We start from the raw sequence: 18029 nt of genomic DNA on the forward strand, positions 1-18029 counted from the left end.
TACAATGTAAGACTGAGCAGATGCGTGCAATATGGAACTTAACTGCTAGTCTTGAGACGATTTACTTCCAACTCATCTCAACATCAATGAGTGACAGGTATTACGGGCAAGCTGTTGGTTCTCACAGCAACGAAGTACACGCAACGCCGGTAAATTGACCAATCACAATCGATGGACTCCGACGTTGCTTGTGATTGGTCCGATCGAGTTATTGCGCTGTGCACGATATGTATGACAGTTTTGCATTGCTAAGTTTCTGTTATCGCCCTCTACTGGTTAATTCAATTTTAATAATCATTACTTTTATTACAAAGAATGCATGCTTGTACATGTAGTAGCCTTCTACTAAAGCTTGAATAATCAAATCATTTTAATGCAATTTAATGATATATTACGTCACCATAACGTAATTGATGACGTCATAGCCTTTTTGTTTTTATTTTCCTAATTAGGATTTCCGTTATTAAATAAAGAATTAGCATCAACATTTTAAAAATTAATTTGAATTAATTACTGCCTTTTTTATTCTGTGTCTTATATAATTGCTTGCATAATCTCTTTTTGTTGACATGTAGCTGCTTCCAAGGAATGGTGATGATATAACATTGTGGGATTTTGTTATGAGCGCTTCTAAATCGTTTGACGTCACAGTATAAAAAGCATCTGTAATTATCTTCACCATGGTAACGACGAGGCTTTGTTACAGTACAGACTGCATGAATTTCAATCATTGAAAAACATCCTAAAAACGATTCACGTTCTGCAAAAGAGTGTACGTTCGGAAGCGACATGTGAACATTTTTACCCCAGCGCGAGCGACGTGCGTAAAACAGGAACGCGTTACGCGGTGCACTGATGACGTCGTACGCCTGTTATGTAATCTGCTGTTAATTGTGTGTCAAATAATAGTGGAGTCACATGTACTGTGATTGTTTACACTACCCTCGCAAAGAGCTAACAATTGCGTTGAATCATTGATATAGTAGTGACGTACAGATAAGTGGGCACGTAACAATTATGTTGATAGTGTACGTTATAAAAGTCAATATTAAAAACATTTTATAACTTTTGACATTCACTATACATTAAATTGTTGTATTTTCACAAGCATTGGAAAAACAGACTATGTTTTAGCGTCACTTATTACATCATATTTCCCCTCCCCCATAATACAGTATCAAATTATTTTTCTGTGTTATTTTGTAGCCCACAGTGTGATAAAAATTAACATGTATATTATATTTAAAAAATAATTAAACCACGCGCGCGCCTACGCCATGTTGATTTACAAATAAGAAACATAAATATTGACGAGATGTTTAACGAAAAAAAACCCATTTGAACGCGATGACGTAAGCAAGGATCTGCTGGTGGATCTTTTATCATATTATGTTTATCATTATTATTATTATGAGTATTCATAACAATCACATAATTCACTATTTATTAACACAGAATTATTTTACTGTATATTGATACCGTAGGTGAACGGTCCTAATTGTTTCCACGCCTACGGAAAAAACACGGTAAATATATTATTATAAATTATAATATATCGTGAAAAGTTTAGTTTAATCATGGAGGTATAACTCCATGGTTTAATCGTCTGCTTTGCAACAAGTTGCACACAGGGATGGTAAAAGTGTATACGGTCTACTGGAAACGTAGATTGATAAAGTGCTTAATTTTATGTCATTTTTGCACACAGTCAGTTCTGGCCGAGAATCATATCCGGAGAAATTGTACGTAAAGATATCTGTCACGTGAGGGTTAAAAAGAGAACTATCTATGGCATGAAAATATAAACTGTATTTAATGTTGTAGAGACAAGAATAAGTAGAACGAAAATGAAGAAACTACATTTTTGGTAGAACAGCGTAAAAATATAACGTTGATTCTCTGTGAGAATTCTCCTCGCAACAATCCAGGGTCGTTTCGTTGCAATTTGCGTCATACTACCCGCTGTTACCATGACAACAAATTTGTCACGCCGAGTAGATACCGCCCCTTAGCAAAGTGCTATGGTATGACGTCATTGTTTGACGTGCTCTTTCAGGATTTCTTCAAAATAACATGGCTTGGCCCGGCAAAGTGAGATAAGGTATCGAAAAAGAGCTTGTGTTAACTTCGGTTCCAGATTCCATCACTGCGGGTTTTTTAATCCACACATCATGTTCACTTTTATTTAGTTTAGTGGAAACCAGGATGAAAACAGAGTTGATCAGTGATGCTATATTCGCCTTATGTACCGAATTGGTGGAATAGAGAGAGAAAGGCCGTTGTCATCGGCAAGAAGACGAGCGAGTGTGGTACTATGGATTGTGTCTTGTTGTTTTAGGCCTATAACACTGTAAGTTCGTGAACATAGCCGCGCTAGAAAATGGTCGTAATGGCATGTCGCTCTGAGCCTACGAAGCCACCACATCGGCGATCACAGGCGAGAGTTGGTTTTTACGATATTGATAAAACTCTAGGCAAAGGAAATTTTGCGGTGGTAAAACTTGCGAAACACCGGATTACAAAATCACAGGTGAGCAATCCAACTATGTTTAAGAACATACTTACGACGTCGAATGACGTCCTGTATTTATATATGTTTATTATTAAGTTTATTCTTAAATCCATTTTATTAATACAGTATATATTCAATCGTATTTACTATGATTTGTTAATTACTTAGGCCTACAGTGTATATAAGTACAGTACTCAAGCAGCAAACATAGTCTGATCGTAGTTCCTCCATCACGATATGGTCCATATATATATTATTTATAATTGCATAATAATAAACATTATTTATTAGTATCTTCTTATTTGTATCTTCTTACAAGATATTCTATATTTTATTGAACCTTCCTTGGAGAACCGACTTGATTTTAGGAGTTGGTACCACAGAGAACCAACTTGATTAAATAGGAGTTGGTACCACAGAGAACCAACTTGATTAAATAGGAGTTGGTACCACAGAGAACCAACTTGATTAAATAGGAGTTGGTACCACAGAGAACCGACTTGATTTTAGGAGTTGGCACCACAGAGAACCAACTTGATTTTAGGAGTTGGTAACGCAGAGAACCGACATGGTTTTGGAGTTTGTACCACAGAGAATCAATTTGATTTTGGAGTTGGTACTGCAGACAGAGAACTGACTTGATATTAGGAGTTGGTACTGCATAGAACCGACTTGATTTTAGTTGTTGGTACCACAGAGAACCAATTTGATTTTAGGAGTTGTTGGTACCGACTTGATTTTAGGAGTTGGTACCACAGACAACCAATTTTATTTTAGGAGTTGGTACCGCATAGAACCGACTTGATTTTAGGATGTGGGCCACACCGAGATTGTTCCCTTTTCTTGCGACCACCGCACCACTTTATTTCTTGCGACCACCGCACCACTTTATTTCTTGCGACCACCGCACCACTTTATTTCTTGCGACCAACGTACCACTTTATTTCTTGCGACCACCGAACCACTTTATTTCTTGTAGACTGAGGGCTGCTTGAAGTTTAAGGCAACATTTTCAAAAGTGAGAAAGTTTAAATATCAAAGGGTTTGAATATTTATCTATTATTATTATTTTGTAGATTAGTTATTGAAAGCGAAAGTATTGATAAAGTTCAATAAAAAATGGCAGCAGAGATTGGATTTGAAGGTCAGGCTTAGGTTAATTGAGCTTATGTGATGATGTCATTGTAAGAAGATGTGCTTCATAATCAGTTTACTCATTGACTTAAGATTACAAAATTAAATACATTCTGAAAAAAAAATAAAATGTAAATATACAGTACATGATTGTTTAATGGACCATGGTCTGTGAGAAATCTTCTCCAAGAACTCGTCGTCCTGACGAAGAAATAGTGTTTGTTGCCGAAAGCTTGTCACTACTATTTTCCTGGATCTTTTAATATTAATTTGATTTAGCTTTTTTCATATTTTATTTGTAAAGATCCAGCCACTGATACCCACAGCATTGTCATTTTTTCAGTGCTTATTTTATTTGTATCTTCATTGAGATCCAGCCACTGATACCAACAGCATTGTCATTTTTTCAGTATTTTACAGTACCTGTAACTGTATTAAGAATCCTATTGTATTAATTAATATATACATTTTTTCCAATGCATTTCAATTCTCGATGTTACTGTACCTCCAATTTCTAAGGAGATGCAACATTTGAAAAATTATTACGTTTATTCATTTATTACTGGTTAATGTACTACGAAAGATGTACAGTAATTGTCCTATATCCTGAGAGGTGACTAAAGGTCGTATTAATAGGATGGAATACACAGGAAATAAAAACATTCCAATCGCTCACTATTTAGGAAAAAAAATGGAGTTTTTAACATAAAGATACTAAAACTGAACATTTTCTATCCATATAACGTATTGCTATAAATTGTGCTGTAATGATTTAAAAGGAAATGATTACTACCTGGTATTGTATTTATTTAGTGATAAAATACAAAGTACTAAAAAATGTGTGTTTATCCATAGATGATCATTCTGAATGTTGTTTGTCCTGGAATAATGTAGTACTAAACAGTATGTTTGCCTTGCACTTATCTATATATCCAGGGATATAATAATGTGTGTCACTATCAGCTATTGCTTCATGTGTACTGTTGTTAATTCCATATTTTGTATGGATGTTTGTTGTAACTATTTGTGGTTTGGGTTACAATTCATAATTATTTTTGTCTGGATTACAGTACTACCCCAGTAATGGAATGTTCAAAACTAATTTGAATATGTTGTAATTATGATTGATTTTAAGAGGTTTAGCTGGGTTTAATACTTTTATTAGATTAAGTATGTTGTATCGTTTACTGCTTAAGTACATGATTTATCCAATTTGAAGATCATACTTTAATTATTGCTAAATTTGGTAAACAATAATGTACAATATGCAAACCTATACATACAATACAAGTGTGATTGAGTCTATACTTATTGTAGTGTGATTGAGTGTATACTTACTGTAGTGTGATTGAGTCTACACTTACTGTAGTGTGATTGAGTCTACACTTACTGTAGTGTAATTAAGTCTATACTTACTGTTAGTATGATTGAGTCTACACTTACTGTAGTGTGATTGAGTCTACACTTACTGTAGTGTGATTGAGTCTACACTTACTGTAGTGTGATTGAGTCTACACTTACTGTAGTGTGATTGAGTCTACACTTACTGTAGTGTGATTGAGTCTACACTTACTGTAGTGTGATTGAGTCTACACTTACTGTAGTGTGATTGAGTCTACACTTACTGTAGTGTGATTGAGTCTACACTTACTGTAGTGTGATTGAGTCTACACTTACTGTAGTGTGATTGAGTCTACACTTACTGTAGTGTGATTGAGTCTACACTTACTGTAGTGTGATTGAGTCTACACTTACTGTAGTGTGATTGAGTCTACACTTACTGTAGTGTGATTGAGTCTACACTTACTGTAGTGTGATTGAGTCTACACTTACTGTAGTGTGATTGAGTCTACACTTACTGTAATGTGATTGAGTCTACACTTACTGTAGTGTGATTGAGTCTACACTTACTGTAGTGTGATTGAGTCTACACTTACTGTATGTATGTTAAGCACTTACTGTGAACAGTGTACTTTTCCATATGCAAAGTTTAAATAGTAAATTCCAACAATCTATCTAAAGTCTAAGTAGGAAACGTAGACTTTAAGTTTAGCATTTTTTGCTATTGTAAAGATAGTGATTTACTACACTATACTGCTGAAAAGTTTAGTGCTGGACTGAATTGATTTCTTTTAGTTTAAATATGTTGACTAAATATGTTGACTAAAAACTTATTTCTCCATGGTTTAATAACAATGTAAATTGTCTCCTCAAAATATGAAAAATGAAGGTTAACAAAAATCAGACTTTGAATAGGCCATTTTCTAGTTTTAACAAAGGTAATCACTTCCTAGAAAAAAAACCTGAACTGAACAAAAATAACAAAATGAACAGTTAAATTCAACCAAAAACCCATTGGCTGGCAGCCAATTTGATTATTTTTTGCTTTAAAAATTAGATTTTGTTCAGGTAAATAATTGGTGTTTTTTATCCTATTTTTTTTCAAAGTGAGTAAATATTATGTGACATTAAAATGGAATATTCAACATGTTATTACTCATTATTTTTTCATATCAGAAACAGCTAACATAAAATGCATGGTAACTTTAATGAATGGTCAATGTACTATGAATGGTGGTTAATGTCAGTGATCTGTAAAACCAATATTTTCACAATGTGCACTAATGAGAACTACTACTAAGAAATCGTACATCAAGCATTATCCCACCTTTGTACCTCATTAGTGGTATACAATGATTAGAAGTTTTCACTTTAAGAAGCTCTGTTGATTTTTTGTTTTGATTCGTTTTTTCTAAAATTATTAATTATCAAATAATTTCTTTGTATTTTAGGTTGCCATCAAAATTATTGATAAAACCAAGTTAGATGAAAGTAATTTGAAGAAAGTATATCGCGAGGTTCATATAATGAAGAAGCTAAACCACCCCCATGTCATCAAGCTTTATCAGGTACGTTTGTCTGTCTGTCCTTATTTTGATATCGCGAGGTTCATATAATGAAGAAGCTAAACCACCCCCATGTCATCAAGCTTTATCAGGTACGTTTGTCTGTCTGTCCTTATTTTGATATCGCGAGGTTCATATAAGGGTCATTCTTCAGTAAGTGTCTAAAATCGTGTCCCGATACTTTGGTGGGATAGAGACTGAAAATTCATCATTAAAAAATAAAAATTCTTGACTTAAATCATAATCAACATTATTTTAAATATAATTAATTACATAAAACAAAGATAATTACATTGGTATTGTTAATTTTTATAAAAATGTTTCAGGCAACCCCCTAAAATCCTATGTCCCGATCGTACATCTTTAATTTTATGATCGCCGTTTATATTTGATAACAGGACTTTTGTTATCGAAAATATTGTAAAAAGTTAGTTAATCATGATTTCATGCGATTATATTCTTCGAAATACATCTCTACATACATTAAATCTCAAACTTTAAAGTTTTTGTTTAGAAAAAGCTTGTCCCGCAGTTTTGTGTCATTTCCGTCACATAATTTAAATGTGCCGTCTACAGTTTAATGAACGGCGGGGAAAAAAATTGACTGCGCGTTGTAAACATGCGAAGATATTGATATAAAACTAGCCGCCCATCATTTTCAATAAAAGAGGAAAAAAGCTAATAAAACGAGGTTTTAGAAAAATTACAGTTGCGTACCTTTATTGAATGTCATATCCGAACGGTATAGAACTCATTAAATAGTTATAATTTCTGGTTTTTTTCAACTGGAAGTACAAGTTATTCACGGCATCTAGAAGTATGAAATCCGTCTCCGCTGTCAGACATGCCTACGATGTGATCCTAGGCTGTCCTATGCTAAATACATCATCTCCGTCACGGTCAGCTCCGTCACATTTCCCAATGTTTCGTTGTGACGGAGATGACGGCCCGTGACGGATATGACTTTTTGTTATTGCCAGGTCCTTTTTTTGTTGCACATTTTGTTTTGTATATCTTTATTATGTTATTACATTGTATATCTATGTGACTCTGGTCAATAAACATAATCAAATCATATCTTAAAGTCATCTCCGTCACATGATTTTTTAGGTTCGTCATATCCGTCACGGTTTCATCTCCGTCACATGGATATTTTATCCTTTTAAATCCTAAAATATTTAAGTAATGAACGCAATTATGTGGTATAATTGAAATATAAACAATATTCTTCTACTATGTCAATGGATAGTAATATTAGTTCAACAGAATTTTGTAAAACATCAGTGACAGTCATACTATTTTCTGAAAATTATTATTTTTTGGAATAGTAAATGGTTTTGAACGTATAACATCATACTAATAAATGTTAAAACAATCATTTTTTGATTAATAGAGACAAAAATAATGTATAGTATCAAAGAATTAATAATGGAAATAATTTTATAATTCCTAAACCGTTATTTTTTCTATCTTTGTATATTCCATAAATGTGACGGAAATGACAGTAACATTGAACCATGTATTTATAAATACGAATAAAATACGAAATATATAATAAAGATTGCGCCAAACATACGCTTGCCATGTAATACATGTTCATTTATCTGAATAAACTTTTAAAATTTAAAAAATGCAAATTTTAAAATCGAATTTTTATAAACCTGAAATTAGACACTTACTGAAGAATGACCCATAATGAAGAAGCTAAACCACCCCCATGTCATCAAGCTTTATCAGGTACGTTTGTCTGTCTGTCCTTATTTTGATATCGCGAGGTTCATATAATGAAGAAGCTAAACCACCCCCATGTCATCAAGCTTTATCAGGTACGTTTGTCTGTCTCTCCCTATTTTGATATCAGTAAACTCAAGCTCTGTATTAATATTTTTGAAGATCGAGTACCATTATTTGAAAATGAAAAATTTAAAATATTAATAATTTTGTTTTTAGGTGATGGAAACTAAGAGCATGCTTTACTTGGTTACAGAGTATGCACAGAATGGTGAAATGTTTGGTAAGTTTAGTATTATGTAATATTAATACCAAAGCCTTATTATTATGTGGAGAAATCATTTGCAAATTATTCATATTTTCAACAACAAAAATTTCCGAAAAAGTGGGTTAATTTTTGTTTGGCTCAGCAGTGGAGATGCATTCTAGTATCTCCTGCCAAACTTGAAGTTTAGAATTTTGAAAAACTATGATCTCTTGAAAAATAGACTTAATTCATGGAGGAATTACATATGTAGATTAATTAGGTCTGGTTGAGTTGGTTTGGTTTACATGGTCTATTAACCCTGGTACGGTTGGTCTGTTAAACAGATTATGCATGATTATGTTATTGTTTCAAGTATGTGACATTTCAGCAGAATAACTGAACAAATTTGTTGTTAGATAAAATTAAATTTGTTTGATAATGAATATACAATTAGCTTGTATAATACACTATCAAACTAGTTTGACCAAATATGGTAGTGATATGCCCAAATATGGTAGTGATATGACATCATCATATATGGGCACATCACATTTTTTTGTCACGTAAAGTTTGATAGTGTAGACAGAGCTTTAGCTTGCACCCTCTGTACCGAACATGGAATTTGTGTTTTAATTAATACAGTAAATGGGTGTTTTATTCCAGATTATCTTGATAAAAATGGTAGAATGAGTGAAAAAGAAGCTGGACAGAAGTTTGGTCAGATTGTGTCTGCTGTTGATTATTGTCACAAACACAACATTGTACACCGAGATTTAAAGGTTAGTTTAATCATGGAGGAATGTTTAATTATACTTTGGTTGTTTGGTAATTGTATAGTTTATGAAAACCATCCAAATAGAAACTGTATAATAATTTACACTAAAACCAATTTTTAAATTATTTTTTTAAATAATAATAATCTGTGGTCTCTATCATACAAACCTCCTGGTTTCCAGAGACCCCATTTCATCATTTTCTTGAATCATTGTACATGTACTATTATTTTATTGTGATTTGATGAATAAATGTATTAGTTATAAGTCCTGTTTCCTATCTTGGTACTCATCATTTTGAAAAAAAAACAAACAAATTGTTAAATTGTATTATTTTGATGTTTTCTTAGGCAGAGAATCTATTGCTTGATGGTAATATGAATGTAAAGATAGCAGATTTTGGATTTAGTAATTATTTCACGCTTGGTAAACATCTTGCAACTTGGTGTGGTAGCCCTCCATATGCTGCTCCTGAAGTCTTTGAAGGACAGCAGTATGAAGGACCTCAACTTGATGTTTGGGTGAGTTTGACCTTTGACATTCAGTTATCCTCAATTCAGGAGATCATCATAATACTGATGTTTTATCTTTTTGTGATTTCTGTTTTTATTTCAATTGAATTTTTGAATGTTTGTTTGAGTATACTTTCCTATAAATGTCTTCTTTTTTTATGTGATATTTATTCTACATTAATTTGATTACACTTTGCAAAAAAACGACAAAAGATTAAAGGATGTTTTAGCAAAATTAATTAACAAGCTTATCTGTTAGGTCAACAGTTCAGTTTAATGCATCTCGAGATAAACACGATCTTAATAAGAATATTATTTAAAGTTTATTTTTATTCAATTTACGTACGAGTATGTAACAGTCCAGTACTGCACAACGCCTCTTTCATTTTCTCCTCAAGGAAAATATTTATTTAGATATTAGTTGATAAACTTGTACACATGCAGTACTCTGTTAAGTTGAATATACTGTAGTTCAATGTTTTCAGGATAAATTAATAATTTATAATAAATACTGTAACTTATAATTAAATTGTTGGATGTCATAAATGAAAATTTAATAAACAACATTCTGTCTTACTTTAAAGTACAGTATTAAGTACAGTATTAAGTACAGTATTAAGTACAGTATTAAGCACAGTATTAAGCACAGTTACTGCTATTTAGTATTAAAATTAGAAAAATAAATAGCAGGCAATACCATGGTTTCATGCCTAACACCATACACAAATATGTGATGATTTCAAAAGATCTTGGAGAATTCCAACAAACTCATATATCATTTTATCATTTTTTAACAGGGCCCATACAATATTTATCTGTTTGGGCACGTTCTTTTTATCGTGCTTTCGTAACATGATATTGAATATCAAGTTAGCAGGAAGAGCATTCACGTAGAATTTATTTATGTAAGCATTTTGTGGTAGGGCAGATTAAATCAATAATTAATCTACTGTGTAGTAGGGACAAATATAATCTTGAAATACCAACTTTATCAATTAATCTATTGATATTCTGTAGTAGGGGCAAACATAATCTTTGTATGTAGCATTTGTAGGACCAAATACTATTTCTGATCTGTTTTGTAAAAGCCAAAAAGGTCAAAACTATCTATCTTATATTTTGATAGGGCTAGATTTTGTAATAATGAATGTTTTGTAAGTTTTCGTTGCTGTTTTCCTTTATTGCGTCAGTGTACACTATACAACTTGCAGCCTATTCACGTCAAGTCTCTCTGAGCACCGTCACATCTTACACTAACTAATAATAGAATCTACCAGCTGCGTAATTGGACCCAATGTTTCAAATGAACTCTGACATTTCACTTAATTAGATGCAGGAAATGATGGCATTCCTTGCGCTTAATCTTGTTGCTATGGTAATGCTAGTGTAGGTATTTTGTATTGATGACATCATCAGCTTATTATCAAGTCTGTTAGGATTCCTAAATCAATATCATATGCTTCGCTCCATCACAATTTTAAATATAAGATTTCACAAATTATATTTTAAAAATACAATAGTGTTTTATTCTGAATTCTTAAAATTAATTGTGGCGGCTTATATCCGAGGATCCGAATGCCGTTTTTTGCAAGAAAATTGATCAAAAGTAGAGGATGGGCTTATGTCCGAGGATCTTTACCTACAGTATGGTACTAATGTCATAAGTAATTATTATTTATCCATTTCTAAATTGTTGGATTTTAATTACAATATCCTTCATTATTCTTTAATACTGTCCTGCTACACATATCATAAATAAATGCCACTACTTATGTGGATTTGATAAACTAATGCACTTATATCCAGAGGGTGGCCGCTTCAACTGTACCATTTTCGAATTATTGTATTTTTAATTACAAATATTCTTCATTATTCTTTAATTTTTGCTTCTTCTAACAATACATATATCATAAAGAAATCTTGTAAATCAATCTGATATGACAAATGCCAATACTTAGTGGATTTGATAAACTGCTGCACTTATAATGTCCAGAGGGTGGCTGCTTACAGGAGGTTCAACTGTACCATTTTGAAATTGTTGGATTTTAATTACAAATATTCTTCATTATTCTTTAATTTTTGCTTCTTCTAACAATACATATCATAAATAAATCTTGTAAATCAATCTGATATGACAAATGCCAATGCTTATGTTGATTTGATAAACTTTTAAAGGACCCCATTGGAATTAAGTTGATTTTTCTGTCGACTTTATGGGATACAGTATCCTTAGTTTCTAATTTAATGTATTTTCTTGTAAATTTTTTGTATTCATATTGTCTTGTAATCTTATGTTGAAACCGAATAAAATCAAATACTGCACTCATATTTGCCTGCTGTAAAAAGTATGCATTGTATGCCACCAACCATCTTTGATATGTACTCAGAATGTTAATGAACAGAAACTCAAGATTACCATAATATATTTGACATATCTCTCACTCAGACTAGATACCAACTGTATAGCATGTTGATACTTAAATGTTAAAAGCATAAACCATTGGAGTTACTTTAAATCCATTAGTATAATATAATAAAATAAGGTCATGACCTATGAACTTTGTGCTCAGTAAGATTTTTTAATTATACCTTATCTGTGAACTTATGAGATGAAGCTTTGCCAGTTTGTTTATTTGTGTTGTGTAGTAGTTACACTTCAAACTACATACTATAAATTTAACAATATATCTCAAATGTCATTTTAAAATTGGAGTCACACAATTGTGACTGATTTTTACTAGAGTGATGTTATATTATTGATCATGTATTTTCTTGTCTTTACAGAGTTTAGGTGTGGTGTTATATGTTCTAGTATGTGGAGCTCTTCCTTTTGATGCTAAGACTCTTCCACAACTCAAGGAGCGTGTTTTAGCAGGACGATTTCGAATCCCTTATTTCATGTCATCTGGTGCGTGCCATGAACAATTTGAATGTTATTCTAGTCATTTTAAAATATTTATACAATATGTTTCTCACATAATCATAATTATTATAATATAAAAATCATTTATACTTGTCGGTTCTGAAGAAATAAATGTTATAATTATCAATGACATGTTCCTTCTGTGAGGGTCAAGTATATCCAGCCAATCAATCAGGGTGACCTATACTCTAAATACAACCAAACAACAAAGATATTATGGAATGATGATAATAAATAATTACATCAAAAAACAAAATTTAAAGTGGACATATTAATATTATGTAGAATACATTACTACCATACACTACACTACCATAATTATAAATATATGTAATTATTTTACTAATTAGAATGTGAGCATATGATTCGTAAAATGCTTGTAGTGGATCCATCAAAACGCTACTCAATGCAACAAATACAACAACATAAATGGATGTTATTGCACGCTCAAAGAGACGCCCCGGTCATAGAGGTTCCAAAGCCTGATGGAAAATTCAACGAGAAAGCGTTGCGATTAATGGAAAATCTTGGAATTGATCAGCAGAAGACAATTGAGGTATGTCAATATTTTAGGTTAGAAGCATAAATTATATTTGTTAAATTACTTTATTATGCTTAATAAATATTGTTAGTTCAAGTACAGTACAGTATTTTAAGAAAATAATAATTCTTACAATTCTTGTTGATAAAATTAGAATTGAGATTATTTTGTTTCTTCTAGTCCATCCAGAACAACTCATTTGACCATTACACTGCAATATACTACCTGTTAGGAGAACGTCTTAAGATGTATCGGCATACATTTCCAGCAGACTCAAAGGTTGAGGTGAAATCAAGGAGACCCAGCTCAATAGCAGATCATGCCATCGTACGACAACATCTAGAAAATATATCATCAAGATTAACACAGGGTTCTTCCCTACCGCCACAAATTGGTGTACATAAAAAAAGAACATTACAGGGACATGTCAGGGACACATCAGAATTTAACTCAACTCAGCCAAATAAAAGTGCTATGTTGGAAGCTGTTCCACAATTATACCAAACACGACGTGTTAGATCAATGTCACCCAAGAACATGGTTTGTTCGATAGATGAAGAAAACGAAATTAATATGTATGAAGGACAACAATCTGATTCGGAAAAACAATGTCAAATTGTACCCCCACCGTTAACTAGTTATTCATTTGATTTACCAAGTAACAGTGGTCCAAGTTTAAGTGACTTTGGATTGGAACCGGACGCTTTCAATGGATCTTTTGGTTCTGATGAAGACATGGAAATAGTACATAATTATCCACATGCATCTTCAAAACAAAATATAGTTATACATTCAGCTTGCAACTCGCCATCGATGTCTCCGTTGACAGAACACAGGCAGTTGCAAGGAAGACGTCGCATCTCTAGAGTGCAAGAGCCAATACAGACAAGCAACAGGACCTGTTCGCAGTCACCGATTTATTTCCGTGAGGGAAGACGTGCTTCCGATGGGCTGTTGGCACAGGGTATAGTAATGTTCCGTCAAAATCATAATATACCAAAGACATATGGCATGTTTGATATCCACCAAGAAGAACATGACCAAGAAAGCAATATTCCAACGACGCGGCAACAGCTTGGACAACTTGCCTTACAGACTGCGTTTAGTGAAGATCATTACTATGATTCGTCTGATAAAGAAACTAATAAATTAACAACACCTTGTTTTAATAAGCAGAGCTTTCAAGATTGGCAACATGTACATAGACAAGTGGTGGATGAAACTGCACAAACCAGTTTAAAACCACTTGAAACTAGTTTAAACCAGTCTGTAAATACTGACCCACAAAAACTATGTCAAATTGGCAGTCCAACTGCCAGAAGCCTACAACATCATCTACTTCAGCAAAAGTTGTTGCAAAAGCGACAACAACTTCAAAAACAATCTCAGCTAAGTCAAGAATTTCAACGTTTAAATTTAGTAAAACAAGCGAGTTTTGAAAGACGTCCACCTCCCCCAAACAGAGCAGACTCGTATAAACTAGCGCAACAGCATCCCATAGTTCCAGTGTTCTCGTCAAATAATATATCTGTTAATGTTGATGAGCACTGCCCTCAAGAGACTAGTAATAAAATTAGTGAAGATGAAGTAGAAACCATGGATACGTGCGATGTTCCATGTATACAAAATACTTATTCTTTTACACCTTGTTGAGGGCGCTTTTCATATAGAACTGTAATTATTTGATTAAAAGTATAGATAAGGCTATTACAATAAGAAAGATATTGTGTATTTGTACGCATTGGAAGAACGAAAACCTTTTGTTTTCATGATAGTTTTTGTTGTTGAAGAAGAGAGTAACAGATTGGGTAAAAAACATGTTTTCCAATATTAAAATTTGTAATAATAATAATGATGAATAAATGTTTATTTGAACTGTGCATAGCAGTGCTTGTGTATGTATGTCACAGATGTCTCACTAATGTTTGTTTGAGATAAAGTTGTTTTAGGTGTTGGTGTCAACTTGTTTTAAGTGTTTTTTGACAAAATGGACCACCAGTCATTCTAAAACATTGTTATACACAGTTCTTGGTGTTCTAATTTTATCGTTGTATTAAATGTAGACATAGTCATAGTGTGAGTAAAAATAGAAAAACCTACAACTCAGTTTGCAATATACAATGTACAGTTGATCAGAGTATGATTTAACTGTATTGAAAAGATATTTTAATGCTATTTTGCCGCCATCAACATTTGTAAAATCTGTTAGCTAAGCCACATCTGTTTTTTAAGGTCATAAAATTGAGGCTGTCTATAAATGGACCTCATAATAAACTCTTTATAAATTATACAAATTAGATCATGCTGTATGGGGTTCAGTAATTTAGCTTTAATTCTGATATCAGTCCATTATTAGTTTATTATGATAAACCATTTATAGATTAATTATGGTATTATTTAATATTTGTATTAGTCTTATTACATTTTAAACATTGCCATGTTTTGAAACATTTATAGAATGATTCAATGTGTGTGTTAAACTGATGTGAAGCTGATAGGTGTTGTATAACACTGCTTACACTGATGTGAAGCTGATAGGTGTTGTATAACACTGCTTACACTGATGTGAAGCTGATAGGTGTTGTATAACACTGCTTACACAGATATGAAGCTGATAGGTGTTGTATAAACTGCTTTCATGTGTTAAACTGATGTGAAGCTGATAGGTGTTGTATAACACTGATAGGTGTTGTATAACACTGCTTACAGTTACACTGATGTGAAGCTGATAGGTGCTGTATAACACTGCTTACATCGATGTGATGCTGATAGGTGTTGTATAACACTGCTTTCATGTGTTAAACTCATGTGAAGCTGATAGGTGTTGTATAACACTGCTATCAAGTGTTGTATAACATTGCTATCAAGTGTTGTATAACACTGCTATCAAGTGTTGTATAACACTGCTATCAAGTGTTGTATAACACTGCTTTCAAATACGTTTTAAATCATCTCAGGTATATTTAGTTTGCAAATTATTAAATCAATGTTTAAGTTTATAAACCAAAGCCCTTGACTATTTTATATATTACACCTAAAGAAATCAGATTAGTTCTCTGCTTAAATACTAGTATTTGTAGTTCTGATCATTTTAATTATTTGTTTTTAAGCTTATTCATTTCTTAGTGTCTTATTTCAAGTTATAGTGCTATATAAATATATACTGTCATTGTAAAATTAATTATAGATTTAGTTGTTACTGTCATAATATTCTCTAGTTATCTATATTCACTTCTGTATTTAAATCTTAACACTTAATCCGTTTTTACAGTAAATTAGGTCTTATGTGCTTTAGCGCCCACGCATTTATTTATTAGGGAAGGGTCTAGGCATAATGCGATGTAAAATTATGTAAAATTTTGAGTAAATCTCTGAAATTGTAAAACTCTCTCAACCTTCTTAGAGCAGATTTTTTTTTTATTAGAGAAGGCTGAGGTTTAATATTCGTTAGTAGAAAAGAGTTCAATCTGTACTGCAAATGTTTACATACGCCGGCTCATGTAAATAGAGTACTACGCGATTTTATTACAATATTTGAATGTACATTTGTAACGTTTTACAGTTGGATGTAACGTACAGAAATTAGTGCGACTGTAATAGTTTTCCTCCTGCTCCTATGGTTTATAGATTGTTGCTGACGTCATCAGGAGTTGTTAAAACGTTCTGTGAGCATAATCCAAAATGCACGTGGCCATGCTGACATTCTATGATTCAACGGTTTACGTCAAAACGAAAGTGTTTCTCGTATTTCTCGTTTGACGTGTTCTGTTCTTTTATTTAATAAGAAGATGAACTTAATCATGAGGGCGATATTATAGCTCCGAATTTTTTTTTTCTCGAATTTTGAGATAATGTTAAATGCGATGATTTGTCGTTGTAATGTTTAATTTATTATTCTCTTGTCAATAAATTTACAAACATAAAATAGTATATCCTGTCTGAACGTTTTTTTTATTATTATTGCGAACGAAAGCAGTCATAAATGGATACGAAATTCTGTTGGATAGAAATGAGGAAAGCCATCGAATAAACTAAGGCAATCTTACAAAATAGTATAGAGATGCCTGCCTATCAAATATAGAAATATTATATTTATGTATTACATTATTCTGTTTATCGCCAGCCATCGCGCGTCAGGTAGTAAGAGCTGTACCAAAAACGGCATCCGCATGTTTATAAGAACACAAAACAGCGCCATTCAATTCAATTCTTTGCAATATTTATTTAGCCATCACTTAATAGGTTTATATATGAATGAGCTGATCAATCATGGCAAGGATCAATGTGGATAATGAAAGACAGTTCGACTAGACGCGCGCGATACAATGAATCATACAATTCGTTAGAATTTACAGTTTAATTGAATGCTAGCTATGGTTAAACACTTTATAAAATGTATTCAGGTCTAGCCTATATTGCAGAATATACAAGGTGGCAATCAGCTAGACAATCACATAAATTCTAAATTAGTTTTAGTTTAAAAGTATGCATGATATGGCAAATGGATAACAACAGGACATTAATAGGTCAAGAAATGAATTACATTTGGCATAGAGAAACACATCCCCCCCCCCCCCGCCCCCGATCCATATCACCACTCCCCCACACACAATGCGCGCATAAACTCCAACGTACAGTATTTAATAATGGGAAAGATTTGCTACAAAAATCGATACGTTTTTCAAGCAGTACACAAATTAAAGCCATTCAATTTTGTACATTCGATGGAAATTGCAAAATATAAAAACGA

At 32.6% G+C, this 18029-nt stretch overlaps 1 protein-coding gene across 7 annotated transcripts; it reads left to right on the plus strand.

Moving 5' to 3' along the window:
• The first annotated feature begins 2029 nt into the window (after positions 1-2029).
• Positions 2030-17209, plus strand: LOC144849776 (serine/threonine-protein kinase SIK2-like). Of its 7 annotated transcripts, none has more exons than XM_078706818.1 (10): positions 2030-2530; positions 6439-6555; positions 8503-8566; positions 9194-9309; positions 9654-9824; positions 12600-12723; positions 13089-13294; positions 13460-15897; positions 15946-15965; positions 16012-17209. In XM_078706818.1, exons 1-8 carry the CDS (start codon positions 2381-2383, stop codon positions 14930-14932), a joined length of 2421 nt encoding a protein of 806 aa, XP_078562944.1. In that variant the 5' UTR covers positions 2030-2380; the 3' UTR covers positions 14933-15897; positions 15946-15965; positions 16012-17209. The 7 variants fall into 7 exon arrangements, with proteins under 7 accessions (XP_078562944.1, XP_078562946.1, XP_078562948.1 ...); XM_078706820.1 differs by having other exon boundaries at positions 13460-15777; positions 15818-15897; positions 15946-17209; XM_078706822.1 differs by having other exon boundaries at positions 13460-15777; positions 15858-15897; positions 15946-17209.
• Positions 17210-18029: the final 820 nt, after the last annotated feature.

The sequence above is a fragment of the Antedon bifida genome, chromosome 8, assembly GCF_963402885.1.
Source record: "Antedon bifida chromosome 8, ecAntBifi1.1, whole genome shotgun sequence".
NCBI classification, from domain to species: domain Eukaryota; kingdom Metazoa; phylum Echinodermata; class Crinoidea; order Comatulida; family Antedonidae; genus Antedon; species Antedon bifida.

Excerpts from the sequence above, each read along its gene's own strand:
- LOC144849776 (XM_078706817.1), top strand. The coding sequence starts at position 2,381 with ATGGTCGTAATGGCATGTCGCTCTGAGCCTACGAAGCCACCACATCGG. Across the intron at positions 2,531-6,438 it reads ACCGGATTACAAAATCACAG|GTTGCCATCAAAATTATTGA; the intron begins GTGAGCAATCCA and ends TTTGTATTTTAG. Across the intron at positions 6,556-8,502 it reads ATGTCATCAAGCTTTATCAG|GTGATGGAAACTAAGAGCAT; the intron begins GTACGTTTGTCT and ends TTTTGTTTTTAG.